Raw genomic sequence first — 23,481 nt, 5'->3', positions numbered from 1 at the left:
TCTCTCCAACCGATCCACTCGATCTGATAAGATTCACATCCAACAGCATTTGTGGCAGGTATAATCCGCAGTAACCCTTAAACTGTCTTTAAACTCCCACATCTGACAAGAAGTACATATCACTGCAAAGGCCATTCTTGCTCCTTCACAATCTACAGACACAGAAAAAACACTGTCTTATTCCTCTACAAACACTGCCCCAGGTTAAATTAATAGCTATGGCTTATACTTTAAGTTTAATCAAGAGACTTATCTCCAAAAACATATAGTCAAGAAAGAACCCACTGTACTCACTAATGCAACCTTTCTCTTGGACAGACTTAAAACAACAATTAACTTATCTGATTCTGTGCTGTGAACTTCGCCCAAACCGGTTCCTCCAAGATCAGTTATGAAATTCATTGTTTGTTAATTTTCCCAGATGCACTCCGGTGTCCAGCGACACATGAATTCAAAAACAGCAAAGGCAGAATCCTCTTCCACATACGCACGCACCCCCTCACAGGTGTATACCCCATTACACTCACACACACACTTAACCAAACCTACACACACACTCTATCACATGCTCTCACACCCATATGCACACACCCACTCTGTCTCCTACTTGTGCACATATGTAAGATTATAGGGTGAATTTGTTTTTGCAGAATTACATTTTATTTTGCTCAGAAACTGCATAAATCCATATAAAACTCTGTGAATCCCACTTGAGAAATAGAACCAGTCTAAGTCAACACTGGGACACAAGCAGACCTTACACCTTAATACATTGTCTGAGCTGAGATGGCACCTATTGTTAGAAAAGCTAAACCTTTCTTGAGAATGTAATTTAAAAGAAGTTCTGGGATTTAAATATCAAAGAACAGAAACCAACACATCCCATTCTAAAAGATGAAAGACTTGATCTAAAATTATTTAATGGATGGTCACATCTCCATGACACCATACTCATTTGGCTATAAATTCCGTGTCTTATGATCTTATTCTCCACAGCCACCTGAGGAAGAAGCAGTGCTCCGAAAGCTAGTGATCCAAATAAAACTGTTGGACTATAACCTGGTATTGTGTGATTTTTAATATTGTATTATTGTACTCGGTTAATTAATACAGACGGTAATAGTTGCACTTGCATGGTGCTGCTGCATGTTAGACTTTGCAAACGTTTGTTTTTATGCAATATAATGGCTATATTGGAAGACTGATTTCCTGTTGACAAATCATTTAAGTAGCTATTTTAAAATTATTCAATCTTATAACGTAGGCAAGAATCTAGCTCTGTTCGAATAACTAAACAAAGTTAACAAAGGACCTGGTGGAAAAGTCATGCTGAAATTTACAGCAAGAATCTACAGGACAGTTGTAAGACAAGCCTTATTACAGAATGCAACACCAAAAGGAGAGGGACAACTATTGCATAATAACAAGATGGCAGTGTTGAGGTGGATGTGTGTAGTAATGAGAAAGGACAATATTAGAAGCCATCAGTTTAGGGTGTCAATAATGGGCACTGAAGGATGTAGCTGAGAAGCGATTGAACTGATCTGGTCACCTGTTGTGAAGAAAAGGAGACAACCTGTTGAGATGGAGAAGGGCTGCCAGGAAGATTGGGAATGGGAATGTCTAAGACCAGAATGACACGTTGGTATAAGACATAGAGGAATTGGATGAGGAATGGGTAACTGACAGGAGGAGATGGAGAAGGTGATTAACCAACATTATGGTAAAGTGGAAGAAACTGAACAGGAGGATGGAGGTGTCATCGGCAAAGCCAGCATTAAGACCCTAATTGGAAAGGTTCCAATGAGTCATTAACTTGATTACTACAGACAGGCTGCTAGACTGGTTCAGCATGCTGTTAGAATCAATTACATTGCTGAGTCACACATTGGCCCCAGTCAGATAAGGATGGCAAATTTGCATTTCTGAAGGACATTAATGAACCAAATGAATTTTTACAATGTTCCAGTTTCATGGTCAACATTACAGCTTTTTATTTCTGATTTATTTATGTGATGTATTCAAATATCTTCCAGTTATCATTATGAATTTTGAACACATGGGTTGAGATCACTCGCCTTATACCATACAACTATAGTACTGTACTCCAATATATATGAGTATTTAAGCAAGAAACACATCCTTAACTTCTCAAACATTGAATACATGCTTACAATAGCACCAGCAGTCATATAGTATAAGATATCACAATGTACTTTATTGCCAACTCCTAGTACCAACCAATCTGTCAAAATAAAGAAAGAGAAGCTATTTCCTCTGAAATGTGCAGTGGTGTACTTACTGAATGTAATGCATAATTGAGAAACGATTGTTTTGCAAACAAAAATGATCGACCTCAGAGCTGACCTATTTTTCTCTAGATGGGAGTACTGTACACTAAGTACTGCAAGTTTCTGTGACATGGAACTTGCCATGAATAATTGAAAGTGTGACTCACGCAAAAAGCAAAAAGCAAGAAGATTGGTTGGATCAGATCTTGTATTATGAATGAAAAAGGATTTTCAAGGTAAAGTTGTATGGGTACTTGAGGATAAGAGAATGACAGGATCTAGAGAAAAAGCAGAGATGTGGGACTAAGCACAACTGTTCTTGCCGGGGGAGGGGGGGCAGCAGAAACATAATGGACTGAATTCTGAATTCTCCTCTTTACTCTGCAAATTTCTATTGTGATAATATAAGTATCTTTCATTTTAGAGTGTGAATTTTTAATTACTGGCATGTCGGTTGGATCTGTGTAAACGAGGGAGTTAATAATTAACATGTCAGTCTTTCTGGAGTCATGATTTTTAAAACAATATGTGAGAAACAGCAATTCCTGGAGTGATAATGGAAATTTATTTGCATTATGACAATGCTACGACTGAAGAGAGGAAACATTTAAGAGCACTAGCTTCCTTCTGGTTTTGAACAAACAAGACTTTGTTTTGCTTGGGGAAAACAAATACATTGGAAAGCTTTTGGTTTCTAGAAGATTTGGTTGAGGTTTGATGCAAAAACAGTTTCTCCTGAGAAAGAAATTGATTCAGAACAGTTAGGAAATAGATTACTGCAGTGTAGTTTGAAAATTCCAGTACAGAAATGTTTAGTTAGAAATCTATACGATCTATTTGGAGTTTAAAAAACGCTTAAACTCAATTATGTAACTCAACAAGGAAAAGGTTAACAAACTTTAAAGACTAGGAATAGAAAGGATCAATTAAGTCAAACCTATTGATGTGATAGAGATGGGAACCGTTGCTGGGATTTGTGTTTTAAAAGTGATGGTGTTGAGATAATGGGTTTTATTTTATCATATGTTTTAAAATCTTCCAAACTGTGTCATGTGTAAATAACTTGGTTTATTCTATCTTCATTTCCTTTGCATAATAAACTTCTGTTCAATTGTTAAAACTGAATCTGCAGCATTATGTGTTTGGTTTTCAGTAAAAGAACACCTCAATAAATAAATAAACAGAAGATGATTTAGTGAGCCGGAGTTCAGTCTAGAATCTGACTTGTCCAGTAATAACATCAGCTGGGATCATAACACTATGAATCTATATTGTTAATTGTATGTTGATTGTGTTTAGCCAAATGTGAATGTAATGCTTTAACTGGGCATTCACTTGAGCAGATCTAAAGAGATGCTTATTGAAGTTGTGGTGTGGTTGAGTTAGGAGGTGTACTCTCGTAATGCTTAACTCTATAAATAAATGTAAGACTGGAACCTGCATAGATCATCTTGATAATCAATTCTACTTTATCTAATAGTGAACTAAGACTGTTAGCTCTCTACTTGCCAATGTTTCCTTTGTTGCGGATTTTGAAATGAGTGCCACTTTGCGTCTCTCAGAGTTCACCAACACTGTCCTTGCAAATCTCACATGCCCCTTCAGTCCTCTGTGATGATCTTAACTCAAGCGCTTTAATTCTGTCAAAGTTATGAGGTCAACCAATTCAAACTGAGGAGCACCATCTGTATTCTCTATCCTCACAAGTATTGGGAAAAAGCTATAAATTTATCCTGAAGTTTACACTCCAGGTCACCCTGGCTTTTGGGGTTTTGGCTGCTTTCTGTTAAAGCACTGAAAGAATGGCTCATTATAATGCTCAGCTTCAGCTACTTTTCAAGATTTCTCAGTATCCTTTTAGCCTACATTGACAAATCCTAATTGTTCCTAGTTGAGTCTCTTTCTTCCTGCAGGAATTACAAATGAACATATGAATAAGAAACAAAAATGGGCCACTTGGCCTGTAGAGCCTGCTCTGCCATTCAATAAAACCATGGTTGATTTGATTTAAACATTGACCCTACATTCCTGCACACCCCCGTTAATCTGACACCCACTTGGTAATCAAGAATCCATCTTCCTCTGCCTTAAAAAATACTTAAAGGTTCAGTATCTATTGCCTTTTGAGGAAAGGAATTCCAAATATTCACAGCCCTGAGAGAAAAAAATGTTCCTCACCTCTGTTTTAAATGGATGATTCCTTATTTTTAAACATTGACCCCTACTTCTCAATTCTCCCATTAGAAGAAACATCCCCTTGACATCCACCTGGCTGAGTTCCCTGAGGATCTTGTGTGTTTCAATAAAGGCACCTCTGACTTTACTAAACTGGACAGGCACTGACCCAGGCTGTCGAGCAATGTTCCCTCTAAGCTGTGCGTCTGCATGCACAGCTGCTCCAAGGTTCCATGCATGGTGCTGGCATTGTCATCCGCTTTAGCAAGTCCCTCCGTACATGGAACTCAGAACCCCATGCAGTCAGGAAGAAAATTGACTGTTGTACAGCCTTTCCTGAGAAAGCAATCTGCTCAATCCAGTTATGAGTCTAGTAAACCTTCTCTGAATGGCTTCCAATGCATTGATGTCCTTCTGAAACTACGGTGACCAGTGCTGTACACTGTACTCCAGATGCAATCTCATCAATTCCCTGTATAAGTGAAACATAACCTCCCTACTTTTGCACTCAATTCCTCCCGCAATAAAGCATAACATTCTATTGGCTCTCCTGATGACGTGCTGTACCTCTATACAAATCTTCTGTGATTCATAGGACACACAGATCTCTCTGTATCTCACAGCTCTCACTATTTAGATACCATGCTTCTTTTTTATTCTTTCTGCCAGCATGGGCAATTTCACACTTTCCCTTATCATACTCCACTTGCTGGATCACTTCACATTCTCTGAACCTGTTCATATCCCTTGGTAGACTCCTTATGGTTCTCTTCACAGCTTGCTTGATGAATTTGTGTCATCTGCAAATTTAACTACCTCATACTTTCAGTCCCTTCATCCAAATCATTTATACACGTTGTAGAGAGTTGGGGGTCCTGCACCAAACCCTTGACACACCCCTCATGATATCCTGCCAATCTGAAAAAAGGACCTACTTGTTCCTACACGCTGCTTCCTATTAACCAGTCAATCTTCTATTGGTGCTAATATGTTTCCCCAAATAACATGTGCTTTTATTTTTTACAATAACCTTTGCTGTGGCACCTTACCAAATGCCTTCTAAGTACAATACATCCACTTGTTCCCCTTCACAGCATAAGTTACATTGTCAAAGAACTCCGATACTTTATAAATTTCATTTTGACAGAACTATGTTGGCTATATGTGATTACCTTGAACCTGGCCAAGTGCCCTGTTAGAAAACTTTCTAACATTTTCCCTATGACAGATGTTAAGCTAACTGGTCTGTAGTTTCCTGTTTTCTGCCTCCCTCCCTTTTTGAATAGAGGAGTTATCTTAGCTATTTTCGAATCTAAAGGAATCTTTTAGGAATTCTTGCTTCCCATCCCATTCCTGATTTACAGCTACTTCCAGGATGCATTCATACCCTCTCCAGTGAAGACCGCACTGTTATATAAAATATCAGTTCAACTCATCTGCCAACTCTTTATTCTCCATTATTACATCTCCTGACTCATTTTCAGTAGGACCAACACATGCTTAGTTAACTCTTTTCTTTTTAAATAGCTGAAGAAATTCTTCTTATCTGTTCTTACATTTTTGGCTAAATTTCTCTCATACTCTAATTTTTGCCTCCTTATTTGTATTTTGTGATTCTTTGCTTTTTACAATAGTTGATCTAGTCTTCTGACCTGCACCTATCTTTGCACAACTATATTTCTTTTCTTTGAATTTGGTACTATCTTTGATTTAACCATGGAAGGGGAATCCATCCCTTCGGATTTTTCTTATGTATTTATTCTGCAATTGCAAGAATATCCCCTTAAATGTTTGCCATTGCATCTTTACTGACCTATCCTTTAACTTAGATTGCCAGTTAAGTTTTGCTAGCAGTCTTTAATTACCCATGTTTAAAATCAAAATAATAGTCTTGGACCCACACCTCTCTGCCTTAAATTGTACATAAAATGTAATCATAGTATGGTTGCTGCAACTGAGGTGCTTTCACTTTCACAATCCTGTCTCATTTGTCAAAACTAGGCATCGTACAGCCTGCTCTCTGGTTTGTGCTATAACATGCTGGTCTAAGAAATTGCCACAAAGATATTCAATTAATTCCTCATTGAGACTACTTTCTCTCATCTGATTTTTTCAGTTTATATGTAAGTTACAATCTCCCATGATAACTGCTATACTGTTTTGACAATCTTTCATTATTTCTTTCTTGATACCCTGTCCTATCATATGGTTACTGTTAGAGAGCTTGTATATAAGTCCCTCAAGTCCCTTTTTAACATTCCTCATCTGTATAAGGACTGTTTCTATTATTTGGTTTCCTGAATTTAGGTCAACTCTCCCTGTTGTGCTAATGTCATTTTTAATTAACAGAGTCATTCCTCCAAACTTTCCTAGCTTCCTATCCTGTCTAAACGTTACATACCCTTTAATAGTCAGGTCGCAAGCTAGCTGATTATGCAGCCATGTCTCCCTTGTGGCCAGTAGATTGTACTTAATGATCTCAATTTGCATTATTAGTTCATTGTTTAAGTCCTGTCCTTTTATTATTTTTGTAATCTCAAGACACGTCTGATAATTTGCTTTTAGATCTGTATTCTCTGTCCCTTCCTCTCATTGTCTGGTTATCATTTCCTACATAAATTCCTTCCTATGTTGCATTTCCCCACTCTTTCATACAACCCAAATTAGGGTTCGTGACCCCACTGTTTAGTTTAGAACCCACTCTACTTCCATAGTTATGCAGTACTGGTGTGGGCTATCCCAATAGTACAATCTCACTTGCCCCATTATAGGTGCCACTGTCCTATGAACTGGAACCTACTTCTTCCACATCAGTCCTTCAGCTACGCATTCATCGCTCCAACCCTGTTTACCCTATGCCAATTTCCCTATGACTCAGGTAGATTAATACACTTGAGGTTCTGCTTCTTAATTTGGTGCATAGCTACTTATGGCTAACAGGTCACGCAGGTCCAGAGCAGATCTGCCCAAAATCATTCAAGTCAGTGTTTTGGTTTGAAAGTATATCAATCACAGGAACCCATTTTCCTATGTTCAATAGACTGTTTGCTAGAACAGGGAGGCTGCACTGTGAACAAAGATTGAGTATACTAGGGCCAAATCCCTTGGAGTTTAGAAGAATGAGAGGTGACCACATTGAAACATAAAAAAGACTCTTAGGATGTTGATAAAAAAAGATTCCCCTAAACCAGGGAATCTACAATGTTGAGAAACAGTCTTAGAATAAGAGACTGACTTTCAAGATTGAAGATCATAGGAAGGATGTTGCAAAACTTGAAAAGTTCAGAAAAGATTTACAAAGATGTTGCCAGCGTTGGAAGGTTTGAGCAATGAGGAGAGGCTGAATAGGCAGGGGCTGTTTTCCCTGGAGCATCGGTTGCAGACAGGTGACCTTATAAAGTCATGAGGGGCATAGGTAGGGTAAATGGACAAGGTCTTTTCCCTGGGGTAGGGGAGTCCAGAACTAGAGGGCATAGGTTTAGGGTGAGGGGATAAAAGATTTAAAAGCGATCTAAGAGGCGATTTTTTCACAGAGAGGGTGGTGCCTGTATGGAATGTGCTGCCAGAAGAAGCGGTAGAGGTTGGGACAAATACAGCATTTAAATGGCACCTGGATGGGTATATGAATAGGAAGGGTTTAGAGGGATATGGACCAAATGCTGGCAAATGGGACTAGATTAGGTTAGAATATCTGGTTGGCATGGATAAGTTGGACTGAAGGGTCTCTTTCTGTGCTATACATCTCTATGATTCATAGGATGGGGAATCATTGTTATTCTGTACCTACAAGGACTGTGGAAGTTCAGATATTGAGTGCATTCAAGACGAGTTTACTCGATTCTTGGGTAGTGAAGGAATTAAGGAATATGGGGGCCATGCTGGAAAGTGGGGTTGAGGTAGAAAATCAGCCACGATCTTATTGAATGGCTCAGCTGGCTCAAAGGGTAGAAAGGCCTAGTCCTGGAGAATTAAGTGGAGTGTTAACACTGCTAAAGACCAGTTATATGCTAAATGGCCTACTTCTGCCCTGTGGTCTACATGACATTGTATCATGGACTGCACAGAATCCTACCTTCATGAAGTGCTCTTCTGGCCAATGCTTCAAACTCAGCGAAGCTGTGTAGAATGTAGCAGTGCTCCTCCTTGGGGTGAGACGCCATATCCTGCAGCTCTCGAATGTTGCCCTGCCATATGCCGAGCGTAAAGATCTCCACCCCCATGTTCCGCAGGGAAGCGGCGATAGGTCTCGGGTCCCCACCATTTGAGTAACCATCGGTGATGAGGAACACCGCTTTGGTGGAGTTGGCCCGTGAGTGTTGCAGAATTTGCTGGTGGAGAGAAGAGTGAGGCACATTACTGGAGTCAAGCGGCTCAGAATTGCTCCTGGTGTCGCTGTAGTTTGACTGGAAATGTGCTGGCAGAACATTTTCCACAGGTTTGTCCACCACATTTCCAGCAAATTAAGCATGGCAGAAATGGGAGCAACTTAAAGGAATTTATCTGTGATGGTTCAATGGTGATTTCTTCTCCCTCCATAATTGTTATTCTCCTCCAACACAATAACACAAGCAGCTGCAATCAAAACACTCAATATTTCAGCTAGACCTTTCTATTTACAAAGTCTGCACATATAATTGTGACCATGAAGTATTAGGTTAGACTGGATGGGATGTTCAGAGAATGAACAGTTAATAGGACATTGAAATGGGAGTGAGCATGATTGGACTGGATTGGTCCCAAGAAAAATGCCAGCATATTTCCAATAGGCAAGGTAGCCTATTTCATACTAGAACATTTTATAGTCCCATGATTTAATGTTAGAAATAACCATTTGTCACTAGAATAAACAACTATTACTACGTGCTTTTGGTAGCTTTTAGAAAAAGTTTTTAGACGATCTGGAGAAGGTTGTAAGTGGTTCACTGAGACAGCTAAAGGCACTGTCACTGCTAGTAGAACAAAGGAAAGGCAGAAAATCGGAAAAAAACGAGGACAGTGGGAGATTGCACTGGCAATCGTGGAAGGTACAAGATAGCTGTAGAGAAAAGCTGAAGTGAATGAGGAGAATTTGTAAAGGACTGATATCCTTTCGTTTTGCACTGAGGGTCAGCCAGTTTGGGTGAGTGAGTGAAGGAGCGGGTGATGGGGAATGGACATTCTGTGGGTCAAGGTGAAGTTGGTGCGACTTGAGAAGGTTAGAGGCAGGCAAGAAGGGCATTGGAGAAATGGAGGTGATGAAGTCATGGGTTAGCAAGTGACGGGCTCATGAGAAACAGATAATATGACAAAGGCAAATGTTACTGTCTTGCCTAAGGGTTTAGAAATTGCTTTGTGGTTCTGATCTGGATCATACAGGTTGACCACTGTGATTCCCTGTAGGGGAGGTCACACTGCAGAAGCAGGCAAGTACAGTGAGGGCAAATAGGTTGAGATCTTGGAAAGGGAGTGGAAACAGTAATGAATTCATGTTTTTACAAACTTTAGTTGGAGGAATTTTTGGCTCATTTATAAAGACACTGAGTAACTGGCAAGCTGCTGGCACTGATGCAATTGTGGAGTCAAGGACACTGATTACTCATGTGTCTGTTAGCACCCAGGTGAAGCCGTCACTTGGCTATGACAATCCCAAGAGGTGTTTTACTTCAACTGAAAACTAGAAAGACGAATAAAAATGATTGCATTTTGAGATGGAAATGGAAGGAGAATTTATTTTCTATTTATTTTTAAAGTTCTGCTCGGCTGAACACTAATCCATTCTGGTCAGAAATTCCTGAAATCATGAGAATGATCCCCATGGATATTGAGAGAGGAATAACTTTGTTTTTCAACTAGACTGTATGAAATATGATTATTGACTTAATATAACTGGTGCTCAACTATTCCTGTTATTTCTGGGCTACTTTATTACTAGCTTGTCTTCCATATTTGCGTACAGGGGAGGTGGAATTATCGCTGGACTGGTAATGACCTAGGTAATGTTCCGGGGACCCAGGTTCTAATCCCGCCACGGCAGATGGTGGAATTTGAATTCAATAAAAATCTGGAATTAAGAATCGAATGATGACTGCAAATCCAATGCCGATTGTTGGAAAAACTCAACTGGTTCACTGATGTCTTTTAGAGAAGATAACTACCATTCTGACCTACAGGTGACTCTAGAACCACATGAATGTGAGTGACTGTTAACTGCCCGTAAGGCAATTAGGGTTGGGCAATAAACACCTAGCCACTGATGCCCTTATCCTGTGAATAAATTTTAAAGAAACGTATTTGTTATAAGTCTTTGGCCTTATGTTTCATTTTTATTCTGGAAGAGTAAGAATCTCTGCAAGTATTTTTGTAACTCTATCGTTTGTTTTTAAGCCGTCAGTGTTATCCATTGCCAGTAAAACTCATGGCACTAGTTCCTGACTTTCTCAATCAGTCATTGACTCAGGAGGTAGTGTTGTAAGTTCCTGTCACTGTGACTGACAAGGTTCACCCTTTCACTGTAAACAAGACCACATTTTCCAAATACTGGATTCAGGACCAAGAGTTCTAAATGTTTTTATGATGAAATACGGCAGGCGCACAATGTTTGGTATGCTGTGAAGATTAATGTCTGACGATAAACTCTAAAGGTTTAATGATGGAGTTTTAAATCTTTCATTCTAAATGGCAGTCAGCCGTGGACAAACAAAATTCCACACAAGCATTATTGTTACACAAGGTTGCAGTAAGAATTTTAAGCCGATTGTGAATTTAAGAAATGATACTTATTTTGTGATATATTTACTTCACAGGCACAGGGGGAGGCCACTTGGTTCATGGTGCCTGTGAATGAGATGCTCAATTAGTCCCACTCCCTTTCTCTTTCCCCATTACACAGCAAATTTTACTTCTTCGCATTTCCATCGAATTCCCCATTTGGAAGTTACTTCGAAGTCTGCATGCACTGCCCTTTCAAGTGGTGTATTTGAGATCACAACTTCCTGTCTTTAAACTTAAAAGTTTCCTTGATCATCTTAAAAAAAAATCACAAGACCATAACACAGAAGGACAGAAATAGGCCATCAGCCCATCAAGTCCACTCTGCCATTGAATGAGATCAAGGCTAATCTGATAATCCTCAAAACCTATTAAACTCTGAATGCCCTTACCAAGTAGAAATCTGTCTATCTCAGGCCTTCAGTATTTGTAACGACCCAGCCTCAGCAGCACCCTGCAGTAAAGAATTCCACAGATTCACTGCTCTCGGAGAACTTTTCTGCATCCTGGTTCTTTTGCCAATATCTTATATCTGGGACTTATGATTACTGATCCTTCTGCCACAGGAAACAATTTAATGGTTGTCATGGAGATTGGGAGAAACAGTTACTGCCTGATTGTTTTTGACCATTGGGACGACAAGGGATGATGCACATAATATGCATGACTTTGAAAGAAATTAAAGCGAGCGTTTACACTGAATTTTTCACAACAACTGTACATCTCAATGTGCTTTCCAGTCTTAAAGTATCATCAATGTTATAACTGAGTTGGAATAAACAGGTTGGAAGTTGGGCTGAAGCCTTTAAACTGGGAGCTTTTGAATCTATGGCACTGAAAAGCCCAGTGCAACAATATGGAGAAAGTGGGAGAGGAAGGTGTGGGTTCTTTTGAAAGCCGACTGTTTAAGACAAGACTAATGATTGCTTTAAAATGCAGAGGAAAATAATTTAATAAAAAAATATACTTTTGGCCCTTGTGAAGCCATAAAGAGTTACATAACGAGGAATTCAAATAAGAAAAATGCAACAAATCAGAGAAAAACGAATTGGCAAACAGACTGACAAATACACAAATGAGACAAATTGGAACCAGAATTTAGAATCTGTTGGATCAGGTCTTGGATATGATTTTGAGATTTCAAATTTCTCTTCCTCAGGAGCCTCTATTTTTTTTGGAAATTTCTGCCAGAATCCATTCCTACGTGTCTCTGGAGCTTTTTGCCATTTCGGCACATCCCAAAGCTCTTTACATCCAGAGATGTATTTTTGAAGTGTAAGCCAAGGACAGTGATGTCAGTATGACAGCAACTAAAATGACAGGAAGCTGAGGATCAGACTTAGAGTCATAGAGTCATACAGTACGGAACCACATTCTTTGGTCCAACCCCCAGTCCGCAGTCACCATGTTCCCAAACTAAACTGGTCCCACCTGTCTGCGCATAGCCCATATCCGTCCAAACCTTTCCTACTCATGAACTTATACAAATGCCTTTTTAAACATTATAACTTTACGTACATCTACTACTTCCTCTGACAGTTCATTCCACACATGAACAATTCTGTAAAAACGTTGCCCCGTATGTCATTTTTAAATCTTTCTCCTCTCACCTTAAAAATATGTCCCCTAATTTTAACTTCCCAAGTCCTAGGGAAAAGATCCTTGTCATTCACTTTACCTATGCTCCTCTTGATTTCATAAACCTCAGTGAGGTCACCCCTCAACCTCCTGTGCTCCGGTGAAAAAGGTCCCAGCCTTTCCAGGTTATTCTTAAATCTCAAATCCGCCATTCCTGGCAGTATCCTGGTAAATCTTCTTTGAACCCTCCCAAGTGTCACCATATCCTTCCTGTAACAGGGCTTCCAGAAATGCACACAGTACTCCAGAAGTCACCTCACCAACTTCAATATGATGTCTCAACTCCTACACTCAAAAGTCTGAGCAATGAAGGCAACTGCATACTTAACCACTCTGCCTACCTGTGATGCAACTTTCAAAGAATTACGTACCTGAACCCTAGGTCTCTCTGTTCGACAACACAACCCAGGGCCCCACCATTAATTGTATAAACCTTGTCTTTATTTGTTTTACCAAAATGCAATACAGAACAACCTCGGTTCTCCGAATGTCAATTATTCGAATTTCGGATGAATCGAACAAGATCTCAACGTCCCGTAAAAACATTATGATATCAGTTATCTGAACAAAATATTCCCTGCCTGTCTTGGATAATAGAGGTTGTTCTGTACATCACATTTGTCCAGATTAAATTCCATCTACCACTCCTCAGCCCATTGACCCTTATAAGCGTGGATAACCTTCTTCACAGTCCACTGTACGACTTATTTTGGTGACATCTGCGAACCTACTAACCAAAGTGGACACCCAAACAACATTTGGAGACTGCAATGTAGAGGCCATTCCTGCCACTTCCAGTATGTTACCTGAAAACACCTTCCTCCCCTTCTCTGTAGGAACTATTTTCTCTATGATCCACTGATCCACACCTCAATCACTCCCAAACCCCATACCTTTTACAAAGCACCTTTCCATGCAAATGCAGGAGATGTGACCCTTTCCCACTCTTCTCTTCCCTGCCCAAAGCCCCATCCCTCCCTCCAGGTGAAGTAACGATGACGTGTTTTCTTTCAACTTACCTGCTATATTCATGGCTCATAATGTGTTGTCTTCTCTCTAAATATTTTTATATACACAAACATATATAGATATAATATTGTGGAAGCACTATATAAATGCACATCTTTCTTTTTTAATAATTAGCAGTAGAGGAGAAATTATAAAAGGGAATAAGGAAATAACAGAGACGTTAAGTCAATAGCATGCAAGCATCTTCATGCTCAAAGACATAGAAAAAAATCCAGAAATAGTGAGAAATCAATGTTCTAGTGAAAATGAGAAAATTAAAGAAACTAGTTTTAGTAAAGAATTTGTACTGGAGGATTTAGTGACTAAACTGAGCAAATTCTCTCGACCTAATAGCTGTGTCTGCTGGTTTAAAGGATGTGACTGCAGAGATTGTGCTTGCAATGGCTTTGATCTTCCAGAATTTCTAGGTTCCAGAATGGTTTTCACAAATTGCAAGCTAACCAAAGTAACACCATTGTTAGGAAGAGCAAAATACAGGGAAGTAGAGGCTAGTTTGTCCAGTCAGTTAGCTCGGCTGGTTGGACAGCTGATTTGCAATGCAGTGGCACCAACACCACCGGCTGAGGTTACAAAAAAGGATTCTCCTTCTCAATCTTTCCCCTTGCCTGAGGCATGGTGACCCTCAGGTTAAACCACCATCAATCGTTTCTCTCTCTCTTTCTCTCTCTGATGAACCCACAGTCTGGTTTGACACTGCCGACTTTGTCTTTTTAGTGAAGAAAATCCTAGCTTCTATTATTCGGAATGTAGTAACCGACTCAGTTTGACCATTTTAAATGTATAACCAGCAAGGGGACTCCAGTGGGTGCAGTGCATTTGGGAAAATAAGTGGTGAGGAGAATAGAAAGTTGTAAAGTTGATTTTTTAATAATTCATTCACAGTCCATCCCAGAGGGCAGTTAAGAATCAACCACTTTGCTGTGGGTCTGGATTCACATTTAGGCCAGATCAGGTATGGATAGCAGTTCCCTTTCCTGAACCAGATGGGCTTTTCTCCCAAATTTCGACAATGGATTCATGGTCATCATTAGACTCTTAATTCCAGATTTTCACTGAATTTAAATTCTACCCTCTGCCACGGCAGGATTCAAATCCAGGTCCCCAGTACGTTACCTGGATCTCTGGATTAACAGTCCAGTGATAACACCCCAAGGCTGTCACCTTCCCTTGCATGGCAGATGGAAGTAAATGTGCAGAAATGTGAAATTACACACTTTATTGGAAAAAAATCATTGAACAGGATAGTTTCAAAATAATAGAATACTGAGAAATATTGAAATTTAGAAGCTTCTTGTTAATGAATTACAGAGTTAATACATATATTCAGAAAACAATTAGAAAGACATATGGTTTGTTAGAACTAATTATGAAGGGATTAGAGTAGACCAGTAAGAAAATATTATTAAAGTTAGAGTATGGCCACACTTGGAGCACTGCGTGCAGTTTTGATCTCCTTACTTAAGGATGGATATATTTCCCTGCCAGAGAATGAAGGTTTACTAGTCTGATTCTTGGCATGAAAGGATTGTCCTGAAGAGATTATGTATATTGCCTAGAATTTAGAAGAATAATAATGCAAAATCCTTGAAGGATTTTACAGGATCAATGCTAACCAAGACTCTGGGAACCTGGCCTGGGTTGCAATAGCAACCGTTTCTGTTCTTATAGGCTTGAGCTCTCACAAGTGAATTGGAAAATATTTCAAAGAAAAAAGTATTTTTAAAAGTGTCTCAAGATATTCCCAGAAAGAAATTGGAGTTTAGCTTTCATTGTGAATATTGATGGTCAGCATCTGTACAGTGTGAAACACTGGCAGTGAATTCTAATTTGGCCACAGGAACAAACAGCTGTGAGGCTGTCAGATTAACAATGGATGATCATCAAGAGAATGGTGAATATTGCTTTAAACGGAATGCTTTAAGTATATTTACTTTAATCTTGTAAATGAAATATTCTCATCACGATGGAGGGTGTGATGGTTAAACTCATGATTGAAAGTTACAGAAATGTACATTTGGGATTATCAAATGCTCCGATAGAATGCAATGGTTCCTGTGCTGGTTCGATTTTTGAAATGGAGAACGCAGATGGAATGCAACTTTGGAGCGACATCTTTGCATTTTATACCAGAACGCCTTGGGGGATCAGGGAGAGATTACACACAACTTTAAACCTTCTGGAAATGTATTTCTTTTATTTATTTAAAAACGTTCCAACAGGAGGTGACTCAATTACATTGAATTTTTGCTGGTAAATTCCGCACTGTCAATTAGAAGAATCTCGATAGGACAGTTAATATTTTATTCTGCTGGTGGTAATGACACCTGAATGGCAAAAGATGCATTTAAGGAAACGTTTTAAATTTACACCGTGATTTACGGTCTGAAATGAATTCTGCCTAAGATAGGCATAAATCAGATTCACAAGTAATTTGTGAAAGGCATTGGGTGAATATACTTTAAAATAGGATTGCACACATTACTATATATAGCATAGATGCAGGCTGTTCGGCTTAACCTGCTGGTCTCAATTTCTCCACTCAAGTTCCATCCATTCTTCCCAGTGTCACCCAATCTGGACATCCTCCTAATCGTTGAGAACATAGGACATAGAGCAAAATAACACATGAACAGGCCTTTCGCTGACCATGATGCCATTCTGAATTAGAATCCCTACAGTGTGGAAACAGGCCATTCAGCCTGACCAGTCCACACTGACCCTCCAAAGATTAACCCACCTAGACCCATTCCCCTTTGTTTACTGTTTACCCCTAACCTACACATCCCTGAACACTATGGCCAATTCACCTAACCTGCACATTTTCTTTTGGATTGTGGGAAGAAACCAGAGCACACCCATGCAGACACGGAGAGAATGTGTAAACTCCACACAGACAGACAATCGCTGGAGGTTGGAATCGAACCCAGGTCCCTATCGCTGTGAGGCAGCAGTGCTGGCCACTGAGCCACCATGCCACCCAATTAATTCTACCTGGTCTGTATCCTTCTATTGTCTGCCTGTTTATGTGTCTGTCTAAAGGCCTCTTAAACATTGCTGTCAAACATTGCTTCTACCACCTCCCCTAGCAGCACATTCCAGGCACTTATCACCCTCTGTGTAAAAAAAAGTTGTCTCATGCACCTCCTTTAAACATTTCTCCTCTCACCTTAAACCTATGCCTATTCAACACATCCCCCCTGGGAAAATGACTTCAACTATCCATTCAGCCACATCGCTTACAATTTTATATATTTCTATTGTGTTGCTCTTTAGCCTCTGGTGCTCCAGTAAAAACAATTCAAGTTTGTTCAAACTCTCCTTATAGCTAATACACTCCAATTCCGGCATAATCATGGTAAACCTCTTTTGCATCCACTCCAAAGCCTCCACATCCTTCCTATAGTACAGTGACCAAAACTGCACACAATACTCCAAATGTGTCCTCAGTAATGTTTCATATAGCTGCTACATGACTTGCCAATTTTTTCACTTAATGCCCCAACTGATGAAGGCAAGCATGCCATATGCCTTCCTTACCACCATATTTACTTGTGTTGCTACTTTCATGGTGATGGACATACATCCCAAGATCCTTCTAGATATTAATGCCCCAAGGGTCCTGCCATTTACTGTATACTTTCCTCTTGCATTTGACCAGCCAAAAGATATTACCTCACAATTGTCTGGATTAACTCCACTGCTATTTCTCTGTCCAACCTTCCAAATGATCTATGCCCTGTCTATCCTTTGACAACCTTCTTCACTACCCACAGCTCAACCAATTTCATGTGGTCTGCAAATTTACTAATCAGGCTACCTACATTTTCAGCCAAATCATTTTAAATATTTTACAAATAATAGAAATCCAAGTATGCATCCTTGCAGAATATCACTGGTCACAGACCTCCAGTCTGAAAAACACATCTCCCCAACTACTTTGTGGGCGGCACGGTGGCACAGTGGTTAGCACTGCTGCCTCACAGCGCCTGAGACCCGGGTTCAATTCCCGCCTCAGGCGACTGACTGTGTGGAGTTTGCACGTTCTCCCCATGTCTGCGTGGGTTTCCTCTGGGTGCTCCGGTTTCCTCCCACAGTCCAAAGATGTGCAGGTCAGGTGAATTGGCCATGGTAAATTGCCCGTAGTGTTAGGTAAGGGGTAAATGTAGGGGTATGGGTAGGTTGCGCTTCGGCGGGTCGGTGTGGACATGTTGGGCCGAAGGGCCTGTTTCCACACTGTAATGTAATCTAATCTAATCTAATCTAATCTACTCTCTGTCTTCTATGACCAAGCCAATTTTGTATCCAATTTACCAACTCAACTCCCATGTGACTTAGTCTTCTGCACCAGCCAATGATAAAGGACCTTGTCAAATGCTTTTAAAAAGTTCATGTCGAATACAGCATCTGCCCGACTCTTAAACATTTGTTACTGCCTCAAAAAACCCCCTCGTGCAAGACAAAAGCTCCCCCACACAAAGCCTTGCTGACTATTCTTAGATCTCCATTTTATTCCAAATGAAAGTAAAGTATAAGAATATGATTTGTGAGCATTCTGAGCACTTACGGAAGTACAGTCCATCAGTAAATCCAACCTCAAAACAATAGTGACAACAACTACAAGATCTGAGAACTTTTATTTACTTTCTGACTTAATCAAATAACTAGCAAGAAAAGGGATGGGAGTGTCAACTAGGATCACTGGTTATCCAATTTTCTCTCACTCCTCATGGGTACAATCACATCTATTTTCTACTTGTCTTTGTCTTCTTGTAAGTTACCAGCAGTGTAGATTGGCAATTGGTAAAGTGGAGATTGTAACGTTCAAGGTACAGAATATTCCAATGGTTGCCACATTCAATTCTGCCTAGAAACAAGGGCATGATCTGTTAGGATCTTTTAATATGTCACACAGTTTAGTTGACGGGTTATTGAATGGCACTTAGTGGAGATATAGTTGGTAGCAGGTGATGAGGCTCCATGCAACTGAAGTTCTGCTGAAGAGGCAGGTGAAGGTCATAGGCTCTGTGCAGTGTCCGAAATCTTCGAGGAGAAAGTGAGGTCTGCAGATGCTGGAGATCAAAGTTGAAACTTTATTGCTGGAACAGCACAGCAGGTCAGGCAGCATCCAGGGAACAGGAGATTCCTGAAGAAGGGCCTGTGCCCGAAACGTCGAATCTCCTGTTCCCTGGATGCTGCCTGACCTGCTGTGCTGTTCCAGCAATAAAGTTTCAACTCTGTGCAGTGTCCCTCAGGGACGTTTGTGCGAGCTAAGAAGGTTGCTGGCTCTGTGCTGCTGTGGAGTAATTACTAGCTGAGTGGGGCTGGAAGGAAGTTGTCGTCAGGCAAAGAAAAACAAATATTGTGACTCGTTGACATAGAGTCAGAGAGTCATAGAAATGTATAGCATGGAAACAGACCTTTTGGTCCAACTCATCCATGCCGACAAGATATCCTAACCTAATCTAGTCCCATTTGCCAGCACCCAGTCTATCTCCCTCCAAACCCTTCCTATCATATACCCATCCAAATGCCTTTTTAAATGCTGTAATTATCCCAGCCTCCACCATGTCCTCTGGCAGCTCATTCCACAAATGCAGCACCCACTGCGTGAAAAAGTTGCTCTTTAGGTCCCTTCTATATCTTCCCCCTTCTCAACCTAAACCCATGCTCTTTAGTTCTGGATTCCCCCAATCCAGGGAAAAGACTTTGTCTATTTATCCTATCCATGCCCCTCATGATTTTATAAACCTTTATAAGGTCACCCCTCAGCCTCCGATGCTCCAGAGAAAACAACTGCAGCCTAAGCAGCCTCTTCCTAAAGCTTAAACCCTCCAACCCTGGCAATATCCTTGTAAATCTTTTCTGAAGCCTTTCAAGTTTCACAACATCTTTCCTATAGGAAGGAGACCAGAATTACACACAATATTCCAAAAGTGGCTTAACCAACATCCTGTACAGCCGTAACATGACCTCCCAACTCCTATATTCAATGGTCTGACCAATGAAGGAAAGCATACCAAATCTGGGTGAGTTGTGGAGAAATTTGAGAGATCTGTCTTGGCTACGCTTACCTTTAATGTGGTTGAACACAGCTTGACAGTGTGTTCAATACAGTTTACCTCATGTTAATTCTGGATGTTAGAGTATAAAGTAGAGAGTATTTACTGTTTGCTTTATTGACTTATAAATCATAAAATTTCCTTTGTTTAAAATTGTGGAATCTTGTGGCTTTATTATTTTAGTGACCTAACTGGGTATTTCTAATTTCATCTACTAAAAAAAGAAAAAAATAACAATCCCTAAATTCATCATAACAAATTTGGGACCATAACCAAATACAGAATCATTTTTGGGATAATAACACAGGCAAATATTATGTTTCACTCATTACACACTAGTGACAGGCAGGATGAGGTGAGGAGTTCTTTGTTAGGAAATAATCGAGAGAATCTACATCTCATCACAGTGGAGCACAGATTTCACAGTGGAGCACAGATTACACAGTGCAGCCCATATCACTAAATGGGAAAGTTTATGAATAGAACTTGTGGGGTGGGGGTGTGTGTGGCGGGGGAAGAGGAGATTCAGAAATAAACAATTTAAAACTGTGGTCTTGAAGTGACACTGTGAAGTAACAGATATAAAGGGACATTTCAGCCACAATACATGTAAGCTATTCATCCTGTATCCAAATGTTAAAATTCAAACAATAAATGGTTGCTGTTTTAACAGAAGTTACTTCACACTTTTAAAAAGAATGGACTGAGGTTATTGAAATTGCAGACCAGGTAACTGGGCATATATATGAACGTTACTGGCAGGATCTGCATTTATTGTCCACCCCCTAATGGTCTTTACAGTGAATGATTTGTTTGATCACTTCTGGCAGTCGCTTAGAACTGACTTCATTGCCTTGGGCTTGACGTGTTGTGTAAGTCAGACAAGGTAATGACGATAGATTTCCCAAACTGCAGTCGTAAGATGTGAACAAGTTCCCTCAAATCATGCACCTGGGTCTCTGCATTACTAATCCAGTGACACTACCGCTACACCACTGGCTCCTCTGTAGAAATATATTAAGTATTCATATAGTAATCTTAGCCCAGTATAACTGTAGCATCTAGTTAGTAATATTACATTATTCAACAATCTGTATAACTCTATGACTCTAAGCCCAGAAGTACTCACCCGTAACATGCTGTTGCGATAACTTTTCTTTCCACAGAATGAGGGGTTAGGACCTGGAACACACTGCTTGAGGATTGGCAGAGGCAGTTCCACCAACATTTTCAAATGGGGATTGAATAATTCCCTGAACAGTAAATACCTGGGAAAGGACAGCGGTGTGGGACAAACTGAATAGCATTTATGGTCAGCATGGCTGAATGGCTTCTTGCTGTGCTGCCATTATTCTATGGGTGGCATTTTCTGGACCCAGAGGTGATGGTATACCTCCCCCTTTGGAATTATGTTTTGGGCAGGAATGCCCAAGCTCCACAATTTCCACCTTGCCGCCAAATGAGAGACTAAAATGGTCAATTCATGACCACTTATGGGTTTGTTCCCTTCTGGCCTGCAATGAGCTCAGCTCCAGGTCGGTTAAAAAAAGGAGCTACTTAACTGGCATGGGAGTGGGGTTGTCTCGATATGCACTAAGTCATGTATTGTTGACAGGGCAGAGGGTGGGGAAGATGGTTGATAGCCACTACCCAATCCCTGTTTCTGACCATCCCTGTCCCTCTCTATCAATGTGCCACAGTTGCAGGAAACTGCTCCCAACAACCAATAAAGCACACTTGATATCTCAGTCCTCGTGATCTTAGTTGCCCTTATAACAGCAGTGTTGCCCCTGATTGGCACTGGGTAGGGCTTCCACTCTGAGGCCCTTGACGTCAGAAAAAGGACCCTTACTGCCCTCATTACTGCCTGATTGGATGGAGGCATGGTTGGCTTCCCCTGAAAAGTTAACTCAGGTGTCTCAACAACTTTTCAGCAAATGAGTAAGAAACCCAACAATAAACAAGATTCTCTACTAAATTGGAACTATAATTTTTCATTCTGTGTAGCAGAATTAGATATGTAGCATTACTACTGAAACTTCAAGAAATTACTTGTTCTTTTCTCTTCTTCAGTTTTTGAAAACCACTAAAGAAGAGTTCAACTTCCATAACATTACATAGTTGAAGTTATCCTGCAGGCAAAATGACTCTTCAATACTGTAGATGGACAGATCGCTGGGTTTTCCTCATAGAAACCTCATAGAAATAGGGACTGAACCAGTGGATTGCAACTGCAAAGCTTTGTAATCAAACCCTAGGTTGACCAAGCATGGTGCTCGTGGTGTGGTGATAGTTGCCCAGCTCTGATCCAGGAGGCCCAGGTTCAAGTCCCACCTGCTCCAGAGGTGAGCAATAACATCACTGAGCAGGTTGATCTGAAAGATATCTGGAATGACACAGCATAAAGGAGCCCATGTAGCCCATTGAGCCTGTAATGGCTCTTTGGTAGAGCCTGTCTACTTCATGTTATATCACTGACTCTTTCCTCAGGGCCCTGTAGATGTTTTCTTCATCAGTATTCATCTGATTCCCATTTGAAAGTCAATATTGAATCTGTTTTACCAACCCTCCCACCCCAATTTCAAGCAGTGCATTCTTCTCCCACAAACTAATTCTTGTAGAGGCTGGTGGGGAGGTCAATTAAAATTGAGATTTGTAGGTTTCTTTTGTTGGGAATGAGTTATGGAATAGATTATGGGAATTGGCACAGATTTCTGAAATCTGGTTTTCAGATTCAGATTAGTGACAAAATTAACCGAATACTGGCCAGAGAGGCTGAATGGCCTCCTCCTGTTTTTACATTCATTGATGGTTAATTGAACATTGTGAAAGCTCACCACAGGAACTTGTGGCTGTCCTACTCACAACTTCCTAGCCAGCTTTGCCATGCAACAGAGCTTGATTGTCGCTTCAGTGGGTTAGTCTAGCTCCATAACAGAACCCATGATAATGAGCTTAACAAAAACCTCACTGTTAACTGTGGCTCAGTCAGTACCACTCTTGCCTCTCAGCCTAATGGTTGATACTTCAAGCCTTCTTAAGACAGTTGAATACATAAGGCAGGTTTGGGTGTCAATGTTGTTGTCCTTTGGCGATGTTAAACTGAGGCCCTCTCAGGTGCACAAACATATCCCACAATGCTAATTTGAAGAAGAGCAGCAACTTCTCCCTGTTTTCCAAGCCAATACTTATGAAATTCTCCAAAGTCTGTGATGTCCTATTCTATAAGATACATTTCCGTGTCACATACCCTAACCTCACTCATCCCAAGCCTTCACAGCTAATAATGTACTTCTCAATTACTTGGCTGCTGCTTTCACTAGGTTCAGTGCATGGACAGTGAACTCCCACAAAACAGCAATGAGATAAAAGAAAACCAAATTATCTGGCTGTTGGGTATGACAGACACATTGCTGAAATATGCTATCTTGCACCCATCAGGAAAATGTTGTTCTGAGATAGAAAACTTCTTCTCTCAGCAATATTTAAATTCTACACCACCAAGTAATTTATGTTTTAGTTGTTGAGGAATAAGTATTGAC

General features: G+C 40.3%; 1 protein-coding gene across 3 annotated transcripts in view; it reads right to left on the bottom strand.

The window, feature by feature from the left end:
- The window catches only part of svep1 (sushi, von Willebrand factor type A, EGF and pentraxin domain containing 1), a 236,178-nt gene that overhangs the window by 210,920 nt on the left and 1,777 nt on the right, over positions 1–23,481 (bottom strand). For all 3 annotated transcript variants that reach the window (XM_043716218.1, XM_043716221.1, XM_043716222.1), the window contains exon 2: positions 8,539–8,794. In XM_043716218.1, coding sequence (XP_043572153.1) covers positions 8,539–8,794 — 256 coding nt within the window. The remainder of the gene's footprint in view (positions 1–8,538; positions 8,795–23,481) is intronic.

The sequence above is a fragment of the Chiloscyllium plagiosum genome, chromosome 2, assembly GCF_004010195.1.
Source record: "Chiloscyllium plagiosum isolate BGI_BamShark_2017 chromosome 2, ASM401019v2, whole genome shotgun sequence".
NCBI lineage: Eukaryota > Metazoa > Chordata > Chondrichthyes > Orectolobiformes > Hemiscylliidae > Chiloscyllium > Chiloscyllium plagiosum.
This window is presented reverse-complemented; position numbering and strand designations above follow the sequence as displayed.